The sequence below is a fragment of the Crassostrea angulata genome, chromosome 1 (genome assembly GCF_025612915.1).
Source record: "Crassostrea angulata isolate pt1a10 chromosome 1, ASM2561291v2, whole genome shotgun sequence".
Classification (NCBI taxonomy): Eukaryota; Metazoa; Mollusca; class Bivalvia; order Ostreida; family Ostreidae; genus Magallana; species Magallana angulata.
Genome location: NC_069111.1, coordinates 9,015,464 through 9,034,180, shown reverse-complemented (window position 1 = coordinate 9,034,180; position 18,717 = coordinate 9,015,464). Strand labels below are relative to the sequence as shown.

Here is an 18,717-nt window from a genome sequence, read left to right as displayed (position 1 = left end):
AATACATTAGATTTATTTTCCATTAGGATTTTTTCTCTGTTATTGTGAAAAGAGTCGGGATCGGATTTAACGTACCACGAGCAGTGAACACCGAGTCCGATTTTATTTACATTTTACGAAACAGTATGACATGATAAAAATATTTAGGACACGTATTCGCCATCATGTAAACACCAGCAGGATTTCTTTATTGTCCATAGGAACCGTTTTCTTACGAAAACTACATCTTCACGGAATAATGTCTTCGGGATCTTTAGAGTCCCTGAATTTTGACAATTTGGTTCTTCGTTCCCTTCCCATTGACTCGGAGGAAGAAAATTATATTCGTCAAGTTTCAGGAGCATGCTTCTCCAAAGTAAAACCTACCCCTGTGTCTAATCCTCAGCTGGTTGCTGCCTCTCTGCCTGCCCTGTCACTCATTGACATTGACCCTAAACAGGTGGAGAGGGCAGATTTCGCGGAATTTTTCAGCGGCAACAAACTCCTGCCTGGGAGTGAGACAGCAGCTCATTGCTACTGTGGCCACCAGTTTGGATATTTCTCAGGACAGCTAGGAGATGGTGCTGCCATGTGAGTAGTGCATACCAGAATTTTTATGTACTTAAAAGTCCAGGCATCATTGAACAGTTGAAGCATCTTATCTAAGAAGCATAAAGTATTTCAATAAATAAACAACCAGCCTTTGCATAAGTATTCAGAAGATTTAATTTGGAAAAAAAGCATTCTCTATTCATTATGCTTTGCTTATGACAGGTATCTTGGTGAAATTGTAAATAAGTCTGGAACACGATGGGAAATTCAGTTGAAGGGTTCTGGACTGACTCCTTTTTCGCGGTCAGCTGATGGTCGAAAAGTTCTCAGGAGTACCATCAGAGAATTCTTATGCAGTGAAGTAAGTATCTTTTATAATGACAGTTGTTTTCAATACATGTACCAGTTTTTCTTCAATATAAGCTTTTTTGTTATAAGATGCTATGCTATATTTAAAAATTTATAAAATGTCTCCATCATTGGTTGTTCAAGTAAATATTGGATTTAATGATTTCAGGCCATTCATCACCTGGGAATCCCAACAACAAGAGCGGGAAGCTGTGTCACATCAGACAGTCGAGTGGTAAGGGACATCTTCTACGATGGGCACCCAATACAAGAGAGGTGTTCCATAGTTCTCAGAATAGCTCCCACATTCCTCAGGTAAGGGGGGATTCTCCAATCACACACACTCCGTATTTGCTCATGGCAGGATCTTGTGTGTGCCAATATTGATGCATGTCAATTTTGCGTGATAATATGGATGTATTTTAATTTCATTATTGAAATATAACATAATTGAAAAGAAAATTTATGTATGCATCCAGTAAATGGATTGGCTGTTTTGTTAGATTTGGGTCATTTGAGATTTTCAAAGCCACAGATTCCGAGACTGGGAGGACAGGGCCAAGTGTAGGGAGAAACGATATCCTAAAGCAGATGCTGGACTACACTGTACAGACATTTTATCCAGAGGTAGATATCCGTAACAGGGGAATAATCTGTATTTTAACTTTAGTTTTTGATAGTAATATAATTGTTATGGGGGGGGGGGTGTGTTTCTTTCAATCAATGTACTTGTATAGTTTAATGTATGCAAGGCAATGCTAATCCCATACAATAAGTATTAAAATAAATATGTGACCATCAGATGATTTTCACCAAGTATGTATCATATCTAATGCAATAATTACATCCTTTGTCCCTTTTGCAAGATTTGGCAAGCTCACAGTGCAGACAAGGAGACAGCCTATGTGGAATTCTTCAAAGAACTCACCAGAAGGACAGCACGACTGGTCGCTGACTGGCAGAGTGTGGGGTGGTGTCATGGGTAGGTCCAGGGACCGTGTACAGGTCACAGACTGATAGAGTGTGGGGTGGTGTCATGGGTAAGTCCAGGGACTGTATACAGATCACAGACTGGCAGAGTGTGGGATGGTGTCACAGGTAAGTCCAGGGACTGTGTACAGGTCACAGACTGATAGAGTGTGGGGTGGTGTCACGGGTAAGTCCAGGGACCGTGTACAGGTCACAGACTAGCAGAGTGTGGGGTGGTGTCACGGGTAAGTCCAGGGACCGTGTACAGGTCACAGACTGATAGAGTGTGGGGTGGTGTCACGGGTAAGTCCAGGGACCGTGTACAGGTCACAGACTGATAGAGTGTGGGGTGGTGTCACGGGTAAGTCCAGGAACCGTGTACAGGTCACAGACTGATAGAGTGTGGGGTGGTATCACGGGTAAGTCCAGGGACCATGTACAGGTCACAGACTGGCAGAGTGTGGGGTGGTGTCACGGGTAAGTCCAGGGACCGTATACAGGTCACAGAGTGAGACTGATAGAGTGTGGGGTGGTGTCATGGGTAAGTCCAGGACTGTATAAAGATCACAGTAAATTACATCTATTATAAAACAGAATTTTAAAACTGGAGATCAAACATATTTTATCAAATAAATACTGTAATATTGTGCTGGATACTTGTAACAGAACGAATGCTAGCATGTTTTCTGATTCTCTGCAGAGTCCTGAACACAGACAACATGAGTATTGTAGGAGTGACCATTGACTACGGACCATTTGGATTTATGGACAAATACGATCCAGATTTTATATGCAATGCATCAGGTCAGTATCAACGTCTTGCCATGTACAAGTATGTTATAGGAGACAGCAAGATACAACACATGAACGATTCAAGATATAATATCTGTTCAGTTGATTTATGTTTAATTGGTTAATTAGATTAGTAAGTAATTGATATGCAACTTTTCTAGAAAGTTTAACTTTCAATTGCTTTATATTTTTGTAGTCATATTTTACTTGTCAAATATGCAAAGTGTTCAGAAACCTTTCATTAGAACTTGACTTATATCATAATTAAGATTAATTCTGTAACCTAGATGATGGTGGGCGGTACACCTACATAAAACAGCCCCAGATCTGTAAGTGGAACATCAAGAAGTTTGCGGAGGCCATTCAAGGGGTAGTCCCTCTGGCAAAAACTGTCCCAGAGACCAAGATTTTTGATGAAGAATACAGTGATTACTACACGAAGAAAATGAGGAAAAAGGTAAGAGGTTGGAACTTATGAATTTGGGCAGTGAAAATAATTTCAAAAAATTGAGGATTAACGGTCATGTTGGTCATAAAAAAAATTGTAAAACCCAGCACAGAATATTGTGTTGATGAAGGAAGTCTTGTATCAGTACTTGAGTGTGTATATGTACAGTAGATGATATTTTAGTCTTCCAAGGATAAATTTGAATTAGAGGACATCAGAGTATCAGAGAATGTAAAAGTCTTCATGGAGTCATTGAATCAGTGTCTTTGTACTCTGATTGTTGATTGTTGATCTACCAGCATGTTGTTTATGTTTGGCTTGTAATTTTCACTCTTAGTGATGGTTTTTGTAATGCAGCCTTACTTTTTTGCAGTTTGGTTTGATCAACACAATAGAAGAACAAGATGGGTAAATATGTTTTTAAAATCTGTTGTAATGCTGTTATGGATGGTAATACATGTACATAAAACAATTTTTTTCTTATACATGTATCATAGATTTTAGTATCTGTTTTGCTTTTTAAGTGACTTGGTGGGATCATTTCTGGATACTTTGCATAAGACGGGTGCAGATTTCACCAACTGCTTCCGTTGTCTGAGTTGCCTCCCTTTGCCTGGATCTCCAGACTTTGAAGAGCGCCTGCAGGAAGTGACAGAGTACCTTCTATCCCAGTGTTCCACTGTGGAGGAACTGAAAAAGGAGTACAGGCCCCGTATGAACCCAAGGTAGGATACAGTGTTACTGTGGCAAATCCTATCCATGTTATATGAAATAATGCAAAATTTCTTTGGAGAAATATATGGAGTAATTTGCAAGTCAGTTCTTTTCCTCCAAAATTTTGATGATTGAGTAAGTTGCATAGCTGGCCAAAAATTTGCTTTTATCATTTGAATTTGATATTTTGTATCATTGCACTTCCAATACATCTTTTTTTTTTTATACGATTTTTGAAGAATATGTATTCATCTTCTTTTTAGAGGGTTAAATTTTCTATTCAATGCCTATAATTTAGAGATTATCTGTGTATTTCTGTATACTTACCAATTCTGTTTATTGACCAATATTTTTGCCATACCTTTCCACTTTAGCTTCACTATAGTGTACCCATATATACTTTGAACTGAATGGAAAATTCCTACAAAGGAATTAGGTTTAGAAATTTCAAAATTCATAATTTTAAAGAAAAATTTACCATGTTATATACATACCTGCACTAACATTTCTAAAAGTTGATTCTCTCTCTTTCTCTGATTAAGGATTATGTTTTGAAATTTCAAAATTTATTATTCTGTGAATTTGCTATTTACTTTCAGGCAGTTTCAGATGATCATGATGCTGATGGAATCTAACCCGCAACTAGCCCCTGCTTTGGGAAGAGGGTTTGCTGCATTTTCACAGGAAATTGAACGTCTTGAAAAATCAAAGGAGCTTGAGGTACTGTAGATTCCTTATTTTAGTGAAGAGTGCTTGTATCATTTCTAAATGTTTAGAGCAAATCGTCACTATACAAGAGCATGTTATATACTGTATTCTACATACCTGCACTAAAATTTCTTAAAGTTGATTCTCTCTTTGAATTTCATTCACAGAATGTTACAGATGAGGACAAAAAGAAAGAAAACCAGGCACTGTGGACAGCGTGGTTAAAGACTTATGTGGAGAGACTGAAGAAGGAGGCGGACAAAGTGACTGACCTAACGGCAGCCAATCAGAGGAGGAAAGAGGTCATGAATATGACCAACCCAAGGTAGAGCCCATCTAAATTATGCTTTGTTCATTAAAATAACAGTCATTGTATATATTTAGTTGAATAAACTTTGATAATTTTTAATTCTAGTAGTGCTCATATATTATTCAAGAAATCCAAAATGATTGTAAGCTGTAGGACTGTTTTCTTATATGGTATAACAACTCATGTATTCTACTATAGTATCGTCACCAGTTATCAAAATGAGGCTTCCTTCCAGAACTTACATATTAGAGATAAAAAAAATATTATGAAAAGTACAGTGTACTAGTATTATAATTTCACAGTATTTGAAAATAATTGAAGAGGTGTTTATCATGGTACCTATTTTAGCTCACCCAAGCCAAAGCCTCAATTGATCTTTTCTGTTGTAGTTGATGTCATTGTCTCAAACAAATAATGTGAATAATCCAACAAACATTGGAATCTGAAAGTGTAGGTAGCAAAGCCGAATGCTATGCACTGTCTCAATCTATCCAATTACTGCTCATGGTACACTTGTTGAAAAGTACAAATTAATAGTACTTTATTTACTATGTTAAATAATAGCAGATATCATTTATGAAAAATACATGCATTCAACACACATGGTGCATTTTAAAAAATTAGCTACCAGTAAAAGGAGCAAATTGTACTATAGGTTGAAAGGTAAAATCACTCCTTTAAATATCTCTGGATTTTACTGCATTGTTTACATTTGTTAGAAATTACAGAGGAACACATAGTTCTGTCAACATTAACTATCAATAAGTATAAGTAACAACCACAAAACTGTCAGTAAATACCAGCAATTCTCAGCACTGACTGTACAACATCAGTTTATATAAGAAATTATCAGTTAAAAATGGCACTATCATTACTTTTTTGGGTTAATATAGTGTTAGATTTGCCTGCTTAGTAATATAAATATGTAGTTATTTCAATGTTACTCGGGTTAGCGATGTGGCCCCTGGGCCTCTTGTTATAGGGTTATTCTGTATTACGTTAAGAAGATGAAGGATGGGTATACTGTATCACAGGACACTCCTCCTCCATTGATTCAAACTCACTGACAGAGTCAGGATTAAAGCTTTGATGCATTGACATGGATTTTTATGGGGGCAGATATTTGTCAATTAAACTTCAAAGCATTCCATTTTTGTATGATGCTATGGATCAACTTTCCTCAATAAGATCAGCAGAGCATAAATTATAGTTAAGCTAATCTCTGAAGGCAAATGTAATCTTAAAATTGCATGATTATCCTATAAAGTCCTGATCTCTACTGTAAATACCAATAGATACCTCCCTTAAAAATCCTATACAGCTTGATTGTGTCTGTGATGGATGATATGGAATGAGACCCAGTATTCTGTGTGATGACTTTTCCATTTACTGCAATATATTCATGTAAACTATTATATGGTCCTTTTTGAATTGGAAAAAATCTCAAACATTTTATGATGATCTTCACTATGTGATTGCCATCCATTGAACCCTGGCCCAAAGAGAAGGTTCAGGTCAAAATATTACATTTATTTGGAAACCTTACTCCATTTTAATGATATAGCTTTACAAATCCACCAGAGAAAATTGATTAAAACCAATCTTAAAGCTTAAGTTTTAATCAGCATATACAAATTTTGAAATAAGTCAACCAAGGAAGATATTTAATGCCTCTATAAGTAAGTCATCTCTGCATTTTAAGAGGACAATAAATTAATACTTTTTTGTATATACAAAATTAGTTGTTATTAAGTTTCTATTAATATGACATTTGTTTTTTCGAAGATTCATCTTAAGAAACTACATCGCACAGAATGCTATTGATGCTGCAGAGAAGGGTGACTTCTCGGAGGTGCGCCGAGTGTTAGAGATCCTACAGACCCCGTACAGCGAGGACCTGGACTTAGTCAGTCTATCACAGGCTACTGCTGGTGAGTTCAGAACAGCAGAACTCGAATATAACGAATACGGATAAAATTTAATATATATTTAGGCAAAAGTTTAAAAAACATTTGTTGGCGAAAATTTGACATATAATGTCTATCCTATGACATTTACATTTATTTTCAATAACAAAATTTTATTGACGATAACTTAAAAGATTTGCTACTTTTTAAGCAAACTTAAACTTTTATAATTGATCTTCTATCGAGTGAAATGATATGTGACGATAAGTTTTAATACGTGCTTATAAACTATTGTTTTATAACGGATCCGCTATATATGTAGGAAGTCGCTACATGTATAAATGTATGAAGACGAACTAAATTGAATTCTCAAAATCTTTTAGACATGATGTTAAATGAACTGTAAAAAACAAAATAGAACTGTAAAGAAAACTTTCAACAAAACATTATTACTGTAGACAATATAACTAACAAATAACAAAATACCATGTTGATTTATTTTTTGATTTCCATTTCCATAGAAACTACTCCGCCTGCTGCGACAGAAGACACTTCAAATTCTGTTGAATCAAGAACATTTGTAGGACAGTGTTACGACGGGAAACCGCCATCTTGGTCAACAGATCTGAGGGTCACGTGATCCTCGTAGATCCACACCAAATTAGCCTGTTCCGAACATCATGTGTTGTATGAAAGCATTAAGTAGCTGATTAAGGAAATGTTGAAATTCTGAGAAAATCTATTAATGAGAAAGTCATTACATGTGTGTTTCTAAAAACCTTCTTCTCAAAAACCATTTGGCCATAAAAGCTGTAACTTAAGTGAAAGCAACTTTAGATAGTGTTGTCGGTTTTATTTTATTTTTTGGCACTTTTGAAAGAATGTCCTGATCTTTCGACGAGATCCTTTTCTACACTCCTTTATTGGACGAACAACACAATGCCAAAGAATAACAATCTCACAAAAATTGTCGTTATTCAATAATCGGACACTGTTTGTAGAATCAAATTAAGTTTATTGTCAGTCTTTGCTTAGATAAACAACTCCCTGACAAAACAATGACAGTACAGGGGCGGGACTGCTATTTATGACTGTCAGAGGAACAGGGCTCAGTCGATTGGTGTGGGAGTACTACTGTAAACCGTAATCACGTGACTCCGTGGGGTTCCTAATCAACGGGACTTGAATGACGGTTTTGAATGCAACCTTCACTGGTATTCAGAACTTGATGATTAGATGTCACGTGCCATTATGCGACACTCTTCCTAATTAAGGGCTGTTTTGTAATAATTACGTTTAATATGATATTATATTATGTATTTCATGATTTATCATATTGATTTATTATTTACATGAAATAAAAGTATGTATTATTACAGTTTGTTGTAAATATGTTCTTGGTTGTAACGTATTGAATTCTTTAATATTATATTTAGCTTGTGCTATGCAAGCAAGAATGAAGACAAAAGTCATTAAAAATGTTTACGATTTATGAAATGCTCATAATAAAATGTGTATAGACATGATTTCAAAACTTGGATCTAAATAAAAACAAAGGAAATAAACTATCACAAATAATTATATCTGATTTCTAAGACCAATGGACGCTAAATGTTAAATTATCAATTTCTAATTCATTTCAGATTTTTAAATGTATTTATTGAATTCACCTTACGATAAAATTACAATTATCATGCATGATTAGACAAAGCAATGCATCTATCCTAGTCCATAACAAAGCAATAAATGTAGTTTTACAAACTTGGTTCGAGGACAGCAGTACTTCTGTTGAATCTAGGTAACTGCATTCTACTTCAGACACCACCGTTTGCCGGTTATGGCGACGTCTGAGTTCACTGTGTAATGCGTTTGATGAAGTTAAATTTAACTTTTCACTAAGTATATAAAAAGAAATTGGCAATAAAGAGTTCAGTAGAGGTGTTAATTTTTCATATATTCTATCGTGTATATATTGCATTGTTCGATGTGAATTGAAAAAGACAATATTCTTGGGACGAAAAATGTCTTTCACGAAACATTTTCTTCGTTGGGAGGCAAAATACTGAAAAGTCATTTTGTGGCCTCATTGGAAAAAAACCTCTTGATCCCACATCGTTTAATTCTGAAGCATTTTAGTGGAAAATGAAGTCGTCAATAAATTCAGACCCACTGAGTGCGTTAAAATACATGTAAATCCTCGCGAAAATGACAACGATGACATCACAATTACCGGACGATGAGGTACTCCGGGGGGAATATTTCACACAGATAGGGGTACTCCGACTCGTTGTCCTTGCTGTACCAAGAGTAGTTGGTGACGGACAGGGTGATGTAGTGGCTCTCTTGACTGGTCCCCTCGCCGTCGGCCCAGTGGGTGTACTTGAGGGGTGTGTCGTCACTATCAACCCAGATGTCATGATCGCGATGACCCTGTATCACTACGAATTCGTCGGTTATATTAAGGTTTCCTAGATTTAAAAACAAAACAAAATTCAATTAGATTGAATACCCATTATTCGTCGAATAAAAAACAAATTGCGAGGAAATCGAAAAGAGAATATGTAAGACTATATCATGTAAACCTTCTCAGACCCTTGTATAATGAATTTTATTGAAGAGTGTTTCCGTGTCCACGTACCTAATTGTAGATAATCCTCTACTCTCTTTTGTTTCGCCTGGCTATCAATGCGGACGACCGCGGCCTTTCCATTCACATTTTTGGAGTGCATGGCGCCGTCGGCCTGACAATCCAGGTCGGTTTCGTCCGGTTTCCGTTTTGTGGAGAAGTATTTCAGACAGAAGCAGAGCTCGGGGTAAAATTTGTAGCCCTCTGGACAGAAAGTTTCAGAAGGGCCACATTCTGTGGACGTATGTAAAAAAGCATTATAATCACTGGATCACGTTCAATCAGTTAGTTTAGAACTATGTGCGGGAATGATTTAACGTAGCTCGCGGGTTTGCTGACGTCACAATAGGAATCGACGTAAAGAGTTGACCGACATAGTAAACTCATAATTTTATTTTAAAATGACAAATGAGATATTTAGAAGTATAAAAGAAAATATTTTAAAAAGCTTATATGCGGTTTATGACTGTTTATACAAAGATTTATAATATCAAGTGCTGAAAATTTAAAGATGTCACATACATTATCACATTTTGTTCTATAAAGATAAAGAATGAGTGTGCGTTAGAACTCTTCCATTTAAAGTCATTTTTTAAAATAGAATGTATGCATTAACTTCGCTTTTTTTTTTACAATTATAACTTCCGTAATCTGTACTACCGATTAAATTCTTAAATTTCTTTTGGCTTGAGATACCTGTTTTATTCGATTACTTACTTATAATGTCAGTAGTTGCCTGGCATTTTATTTTTGCATTGATTGACTCAGAGTTTCATAAAAACAAAAATAGCAATTTTCTGTATCTTTACAGCCTTACATTAATTGCATTTTTAAATAACATTCACAATAATGCCTAATAAGCATTAACATGTTCTAAAATGTGTTAAACAGCTAGTCTTGTCAATAAATGCATTTCAATTTTGGTGTTCTAAGAAGTAAGGAAATGATGACGTCAGGCTAACGTCGTAATGAAAATATAAGGTTTTGAGAAATCTTTTAAATCTTTAAAGTTTTTTTGCCAAAAATTGGCCGAGAACACATACTGATATTTTTTTATGAATTGATTCATAATTATCTCCTCTGTTTTTGTGTTGAGTATGATTCATTTCGTCTGAATCGTTTAAAAGTTTGGAGCATAGTTTTGTAATGCGTTTCTCGGTTAAAATGTGCATTTTACTATATATTTCATTGAAATAGCGTTGCTTGATTTTATTAATCACACTGTATTTGAAACACGATAACATTATTACCGCGCAGACGAATCTTAAATAAATTTCAGAAATAAAACTATGAAACCTATGGATCACGTGGACAAATTTTCAAGGTAGGTTTTCTCACAAGCAGGTAAACCCGCGAGCTACCTTAAGTGTTCGATTATATTTGAGTCACGTCATCTATTTGTATAATTAGTAAGTGAAGAGAATGATTGAACTGATAATGCATTGGGTCTATCAAATGAAGAAGCAAATAATTGGGCTAATAATAATGTTGTGTTATTTGTTGCGTACATAATAAAAGCAGCGATAGCGAGATGCGTTCCTATGTAATACTTGTTCCTGTTATTCATTGAGCAATTAATTGTTTTAGATTCGAACAAACGAGTTTTAGGGAGAATATATTTAAATAGGAATTAAAAATGTTGCGCCCGACTAAATGTGAAGACTTTACGTACTACATGTAGCTTGCTTTGATGTTGATTTTACAAGTCAGAGCTTAATTTTCACTAGAAGGATTCATTTATTTGTGACCCCCCCCCCCCCTCCTTGAAATGAATTTTGATGACCTCTTTCTGACCCCAAGTACATGCAGTTAAATTCATTTAAATCCGAAACATTCTCACCTTACCGTTTTCATACTAGTTTTAATTTTACATGATCAATTTAGCAAGAAAAAATTTACAACATTTAAGTTGAAAGTCTAAAAAAAATTGACTTTTTATGATGTGGAGCATACCTTTTATAATATGATAATACACCCACTGAGTTTCCTTGTCAACATCTCGTTTTTCCCCGCGCTTTTTCTCGGCTATGTCGGATTTGAAGATTCTACACTCCTGGGACTTTTGATCAAAAATCAGCGAGATGCAGCCGTCAACCTTGGAACAGGACCTACTGCACTCCACGGGACTCCGACTCCTGCTCGCGGGGAAATAGGACTGAAGGTCCAAAATATCGTTCACTTTCACGGGTTTCTTCTTAAACATAAACGTGGCGATACCGCCCGTTATTCCATGGCAGTGCAATAAAAACAGGACGCACCCGAAACTATTCATCTTCTCCCAGTGATAAATGACAGTGCTTCCTGGAGTCAGGAGGAGAGACAAATGGCTTAATATGACCAAAAAGGAATAAATTTGGTCAATATGAATTGCGCTTATTTATCCAAAGGGCAACTAATATTTATTTTGTGGCTAATTTGAAGATATGTTAATTCTGTTTAAACAGACAGAACAAGATCTGAATATGATATTTGTAAATGTTATTGATTTTATTGTAATTCGCGAGAAAATTAATGAAACTGATATGAATGAAGAATCCCAATCGAAAATAAAACTTTCAAGAGGTGATATTCTGATCTGGTTACGATACTTTATAAAATCGTGGAGCATACCGTCTCTATCATCGCATACTGTAAATTCTTTGTATTTTAAGTGAGTACTTTTTTTCGCGATCCCGCTGTTTGCATAAAATCGCGAAAATATAAAATCGCGAACGCGGACTTTTCTCTTTATTTCTTATTTCTTATAATTCTCAACTCTCAGAAAATAATGGCGAGTTTTTAAAATCAGAGAAGCGTGCTCTTCGCGATTTTACGCGGATATTAATTCCTTGCATTTAATTAGGAATCTACAGTAAACATTCCGAGGAGTCCATCATTAGCGCACTCTTGCCTTTTTGCATTGTAATTTGTCAAATTATTAACATTTTTTTTTAAAAGTAGATCTATCTTTCAGAAGATTAATGCAAGGTTGATTTTTCCTATACTAACAGTGATCATTATACACGAAATCATGACACTGCGATTAATCAAAGCTTTTATATTCGCGGTTTCGTATTTCATTAAAAAACTTCAAATTATACTAAAATTAATCCTCGAATTATACACTGAACTGTACGCTTATCTGTCCGATTAGTCTTACATGGATGTAGACGTTGCGGCCATCTTCTATCAGTAAGAAGAAGGAACTTGGAAAAGATTACCTATGTAAATTGTAAATTCTACGCAAATTCTTTAAATAATCAAACTGGCGGCCATTTTAAATACAACAGATTTATTTTTCAATCTTTAATTCAAATTAAAAAAAAGTTTGACTTTTATTATATGAACCAATAAATTAATACACACTTCAATAAAATCAATCTACTCTTTTTACAATGTTTATTATACAAATGTATATACTGTTCACCATTTACATTATGTATAGCAGTCGTTTTAAACGAGTTCATAACAAATCATTGTTTTCCACCTATGCCCTGATTTCACAGATGAATTTGAGGTCCCTGTCATCAGAAACATCGTGCCACTTGTAGCCAGCACCCACAGACAGGGCAATGCCTGTCTGTCCGTCCGGCTGGTCACCTCCTGTATTCCAGTTAAAATAGGTCATAGCCTCGTTATCGTCAAACACCCACGTGTTGTATTTTGAGTGATAGCCAGCGATGCGGATTTGTTCGTAGGATGATAAGCTGCCCGAAACAGAGTCTGTAAATGATGCAATGAAGTTAAATGTACGGGTATCAGCAACTGTAGGCTGTTAAATTCATTTTACAGGAAAGGAATTAAAATAAGTAGGCGCTGGTGCAATAAGAACATTGACTGCTTAATTGTTCTTAGAAAACTATTTTTATAATAAGAGTAAAGGTTAAGGAATTTACAACACACGTCGGCTTCTAGTAGCAACTATATATTCAAACAATGAATCAAATAATTGGATCTTTTATTTTCAATCATTAAGATTTGGTAAGTGCTTATTAGTTATAATACAACATTACCCCCACCCCCACCCCCCCTCCCATAATTGAAAACCCGATGGCTCTTGAATATTCCCCTCATATAAATAAAACAAATTTACCAAGATAGTTTTCAACTTCCTTTTGTTTCAGTTTTCTGTCTATTTTCATCAGGTTGCCCCCATTGGAATTTTTGCAGTCGTCCAGTGCTTCATGGTATTTTTCTTTTTGGTGAAAAAGTTTGAAGCAGATATCCAGGGATTGAATATACTGAAAGCGGTCTTGCTTGTTGCATTCAGCTTTTATGATAGACCAATCTGGAACTAAAAGAAAATCGGTTTGATATTTCATATGATGCGAAAATAAACGAGATCATTTTGCATGAATAACACGAAATTATATACACGTCACATACTGAAAAAATATTTCAAAATATGAAGCTTTTTGGAATGGCCAGGCGACTTTTTTGTTCATATATGTAGAAATCAGTCATACTGCACTGTATTTTTTAAAAATCGCAGCATTAACATGCCATCTTCATTATTCATCACGCGAATTACTAGACTAAAACAATGTGTTGAATTTCATCTGTACTTTTAAATATTTAGCAATCCAATTTTCTGTACATTATAGGAATAATATAATTTTGCTATTATAATAATCATAGCATCTGACTGGTTTCCCCTACCAAAACAATAGTTTAGTTTATTGACCTTTTTTGTCATCCAAGTAGTAAACAACAGTTTTACATTGTAGATTTCCGACATAAAAACTACAATTAATTAGCATAAAACTATATGTCAGTATTATGGTTACGGAAATTTGCGGTAGAGCGGTTTCAATGAAACCGTGGATACCGAGATTTGTAGTCCTGCATGCGAAACATGACTTCACAGTATATCATTATGGGAAGTTCACTGATATTACGACAGAACAAATTCAGCTACCAATATGCAAGATTTGATTTTTTATCTCGACCATACTTTCCACTTGAAACCCTTTAAAAAACTGACAAAAAGTGACGCTTCTACAACGTGAGAATGACAACCGATAGCAGCTTCGTAACAACAGGAACAAAACCTTGACACGAATGCTGGCATCTCCCTTTGATTGAGTGATCGATGTCCCAATAAGTGGACCAAGGATGCAATCCGAATTGAAAGAAAACCAGAAAAAAATATCTTATTGAGCATCCCATGAAAGGATCTGCCGTGTAGCATCTCTGGCCCGGAATACCAATTCCTTTATCAATCGTATTGACCATGACTTACCAATATGGCGTTTCTCATTTCCGCGTTATTTTGGACCGTATTGACAACCTGTAGTTGCATCATTGCTGGAAGATTCAGGAATCGCAATTGGATACTTTTTTCCGATGTTTGTATTTGATTAGGGAAATACGGTTCATTAACTTCCAATAGTGAACTAGGTGACTTATAGGTCGGCTTATTGGTAATTTGGCTCCCACATTTTGGAGCTCTTTGACGTATTTTTTTTTTTAAATCTAGAATTCTAGAATGCAGAGAGAGAGAGAGAGAGAGAGAGAGAGAGAGAGAGAGAGAGAGAGAGAGAGAGAGTTGCCCTTTTATTTACGCAATGCATTGTAAATTATTGTTCATATTAAAGGAAATATTGAAGGCCTACAGCCCTACACTACATATAGCTCCTGGTAATCGATGTTCCTAATATCAAAATACGAAAATGTTAAATATGAGGGAAAGAAATTCACATAAATATATTCTTTACATCTTATTTCAAACCTTCCCCAGTCAACCATTTAAAAAAAATCATCCGATATTTTATTCAACGAATACTTAATTATGTACTAAGTGTAAATACATGTTTAGTTTAAGTACGATTTGATAAAAGAAAACATGAATTTGATTGGTTTTCCAAAATATTTCAGAACAGTTCAAATAATACACTAGAAAACGATGAACAAAGTAATACTATCTGTACTTTTTATTCAAGTGATTACTAATAATCATACATTGAATACCCAATATGACCATCGTATATTGCAGCGTGCAGGCTGCTTTAGATTATTTTATGACTTCATTAAAAATGAATGGATAGATCACGTGGACCGGGTTTGAGTATACAACAAAATTTTCAAAAATAATTTATACGTGTACCTAATGAAAAGTTGATAATAAGTTGCCAAGATACTGCAATTGATATAAAAACTTGCACACTTACTCTATACAAAGATATTTTTAATTTTGGCAGTAGACTTAGTTATTCTGAAATATGTTGTGTAATGAGACAGTCCATAAAGATCTTAAATTCCGATTTATTGATATTCCTAAACTAACGGAACATTTCATCAATTATCTGTATACAAAATAACTATTTTCTCATAATATGTTTCCACAATGAACAAATTTCAAATACATGTAATTTTATGATTTTAATTTACTGATTTTTAATGTTATTGTTAATATTATGTTAAATGATAGATACAAAAAAGTTTCAATAAATTGCTAAAGTATAAATGATAATATTTGTAGTTGAGAAAAACATAACCCCATGAACATCTTTTTAAATAAATTGATGGCATTTGTATTGTATACTTTGGAATCATTAAATTTGGTGGTGGCCAATTTTCGTGGATGGCCTAATCTTTACAGGTTCGTGGGGAGGTAATTTCGTGTATTCTCTTAAATCTACAAAGGAAATATGACTTTATTACCCTAATTTTATTAATTCGTGGATAATGTAATTTGTGGATGAGAGGAACCCACGAATTCCACGAAAATTGAGCCACCACGAAATCTAATGATTCCACAGTATTTAGTTATTTTTGCGATTATTGAAATTTCGCTCGTTTTTACGACATTTTTCACATCGCAAACTTTACAATATGAAGAATTATATTTGGTTTTGTTTGTTATTAGAAACCTTTGAAATCCCGATAAAAACCCAACACAAATAAAGAAATTATACATTGAACCCGGTAGTTTATTTAAATTCCTTTGTCTTGGTTGAAACATTGGCTGGCTATTCACCTTATGAGATGTCTTTACAATTGTTATACATGCTGTTATCACACAGAACCTGTTCATTAAGAAATGCATAAACCCCTGGTAACATTATAGTCAAAGCGTTGGGTTAGAAGTTATTGGAGAAAAAGATTTTAATTAGTTATCTGATATGCATAATTCATTTAAATACTATAGTCCTTCATTTATTTTAGATCTAAAGCTAAAAATTATTGCAAGACAAATTTTTAAATTTAGATTGAAAAAAAAAAAAACCAGTAAAGGACAAAATCATCATTAGTTGCATGCTATGCATTTTTCTTTTAATAATTTCCTCTGTGGGATATGATTTCTTACATTTGCTACGAAAACAAACATCTGAACATACCGTTTTTACATATTTAAACTTAATCCGTACGAAGTTGATACCGCTTTTTGTTACAATAAGGTAAATATACAAACTATTGAAGTTTATTTGAAATACTGGAACGTGGAAAGAAAGAAAACCATTTAAAATTAAGTCATACCAGTGACTCTTCCACTGGAGTCGAATTACATTATACTTGTTCTAATAACTTAACAATGGAACTTCCAAAAATGTTTAACCTGAATGATATTTCAAAATTAAAAATATTTTTTGGAGTTCTTTATGCTTTCTTCCAAGAGGTAGTCGTACTCCATTTTTTAATCATCATTTTTTTGTTACAAAGGCCCCGTATTTACCTCGTATAATATAGAAGTAGTCCCAGTTTTCTTCCGAATCCCAATTATCGTCCTCGGTGAAGTCTTGGTCGTACAGGAAGCAGGACTTGTTGACACTGTTATACAACAAAGAAATGCAAGCCTGGACCATCGAACACGCGTCTACACACTGTATTTTGCTCCGTTTGGAGGACACGTGAATAGGCGGAGACAGAAATACCCTGTTTTTCATTTTGGCATCTTGGAACCCTCGTAAGATTCTTGATTCTGCTGTAGATTGGGTATACAGTGTAATTACGATGTAAAACAAAACACAGGTACAACCTCTCATGTCCAATGATGCCATCGTATTTGATGTGAAAAAGACGAGCCAACACACATTATGAATGTTTCGATCTATTTTTTCAAATTGATCTTTTTTGGCCGCTGACATGAAGAATTCGTTAATGCCAGATCAGGCGCTAATTGCTCCTAATGATACATTTGCTTGCATGTGTCGCATTTTCTTTCCAGCTTCATTTTATTATCGCAAACATAAGCATGAGAGATTTACAATATAAAGCTTTGGTCGTTCAAACTTATCACCTCTGATTAATTTGTTCACATTTTATAATTATATAACACTGATTATTTTAGCAGTTTAAGGACAAATCCCAAAAAGACAAATACATGTATATCAACCCTAACACTGCGTGAACCATATTACTGGTGTGTGGTGTCTTGCACCTTCTCAGACACAGTTTCCGGTCAAAACTCAATTATGTTATATGATATGATATCATAATATGATTGTAAAAAAAGTTTATCACCAATATAATTGTTATTGACATAAATGACCTGTCAAATGAAATATTTTATAAAAAGTATCCCAATTTATAACAAAGGTAATTATGAAGAATAACTTTCCTGAGGAGTTCTTTCGACTTTGTTAGGATTGAAACAAGAAACCAACAAGATTTTAAAAAATAAGAAAAAAAATTAATTCATTAAAATATTTCGTTTATATTCTTTAGAATTTTGGAAAATAAAATCCCTTAATGAAATTTTAGACAAACCTACTTAGTATATAAATTAAATACTCCAGTATCCTATACTGCTGTAGAACAAAATACTTCTCTAATAAGTATATTTCTTTTCTTATTAAGAGTCAAAGGTAATTGATACTTATTATCTACCCTGTCAGGGAAGACACACCAAAACAAATGCTCTTTGGGCATTTTCTCATCATATGGCATCACACGTGTTCGGGTTGTTTTTTTTTAAGATGGAAACTGTAACTTAGACGGATGCTAAATGTCACTTTTGCGCCGTGTTCAGTATTAAGACACATAGGATTTGACATGAATTCGAATAACATTTTCCATCGAGGTTTTGTGCAATGTGTCTGGAAATCTGAGTTGACCGTATGATTTGAAACCGAAGATTGATTCCTTATTAGTCCCCAACCGGTTTCACTGGAGGGGACTATAGCTTTCCTCTGCGTCCGTCAGTCCGTCGGTCCGTCCGTCCGTCTGTCTGTCCCACTTCAGTTTTCCACACTATTTTTCTTTATGCATTTGATGAATAATATGAAACTTGCTGAACAGCTTCAAAATTTCAAACTACAGATCAAGTTTACACTTTTGTAGCGTCTGATTGACATATTTTCGAGAACATTAATTTTTCATATTCCAATTTTTTAATGTTCGGGTTCGTTATCGGGTTCGATGTGTATTGAATAAACGAGGCTAG

The 18,717-nt window shown here is 34.6% G+C and overlaps 3 protein-coding genes across 3 annotated transcripts; 1 reads left to right on the top strand and 2 right to left on the bottom strand.

Annotated features, from left to right (window-relative positions):
- The first annotated feature begins 85 nt into the window (after positions 1-85).
- On the top strand, positions 86-8,103 carry LOC128184895 (protein adenylyltransferase SelO, mitochondrial-like). Its single transcript, XM_052854537.1, has 13 exons — positions 86-570; positions 754-892; positions 1,049-1,194; positions 1,383-1,506; positions 1,746-1,861; positions 2,549-2,652; positions 2,928-3,097; positions 3,462-3,496; positions 3,613-3,813; positions 4,402-4,522; positions 4,678-4,835; positions 6,606-6,751; positions 7,249-8,103. Exons 1-13 carry the CDS (start codon positions 131-133, stop codon positions 7,365-7,367), a joined length of 2,019 nt encoding a protein of 672 aa, XP_052710497.1. The 5' UTR covers positions 86-130; the 3' UTR covers positions 7,368-8,103.
- A 391-nt stretch (positions 8,104-8,494) lies between these two features.
- LOC128184938 (uncharacterized) lies at positions 8,495-11,649 on the bottom strand. The gene is made up of 3 exons (XM_052854586.1): positions 11,307-11,649; positions 9,366-9,587; positions 8,495-9,195 (listed from the first exon to the last, which is right to left on the bottom strand). Exons 1-3 carry the CDS (start codon positions 11,623-11,625, stop codon positions 8,954-8,956), a joined length of 783 nt encoding a protein of 260 aa, XP_052710546.1. The 5' UTR covers positions 11,626-11,649; the 3' UTR covers positions 8,495-8,953.
- Positions 11,650-12,642: 993 nt separating this feature from the next.
- LOC128166166 (uncharacterized) lies at positions 12,643-17,419 on the bottom strand. The gene is made up of 3 exons (XM_052831162.1): positions 17,008-17,419; positions 13,426-13,626; positions 12,643-13,055 (listed from the first exon to the last, which is right to left on the bottom strand). The coding sequence occupies exons 1-3, from the start codon at positions 17,417-17,419 to the stop codon at positions 12,820-12,822; spliced, it is 849 nt and encodes a 282-aa protein (XP_052687122.1). The 3' UTR covers positions 12,643-12,819.
- Between the last annotated feature and the right edge of the window lie 1,298 nt (positions 17,420-18,717).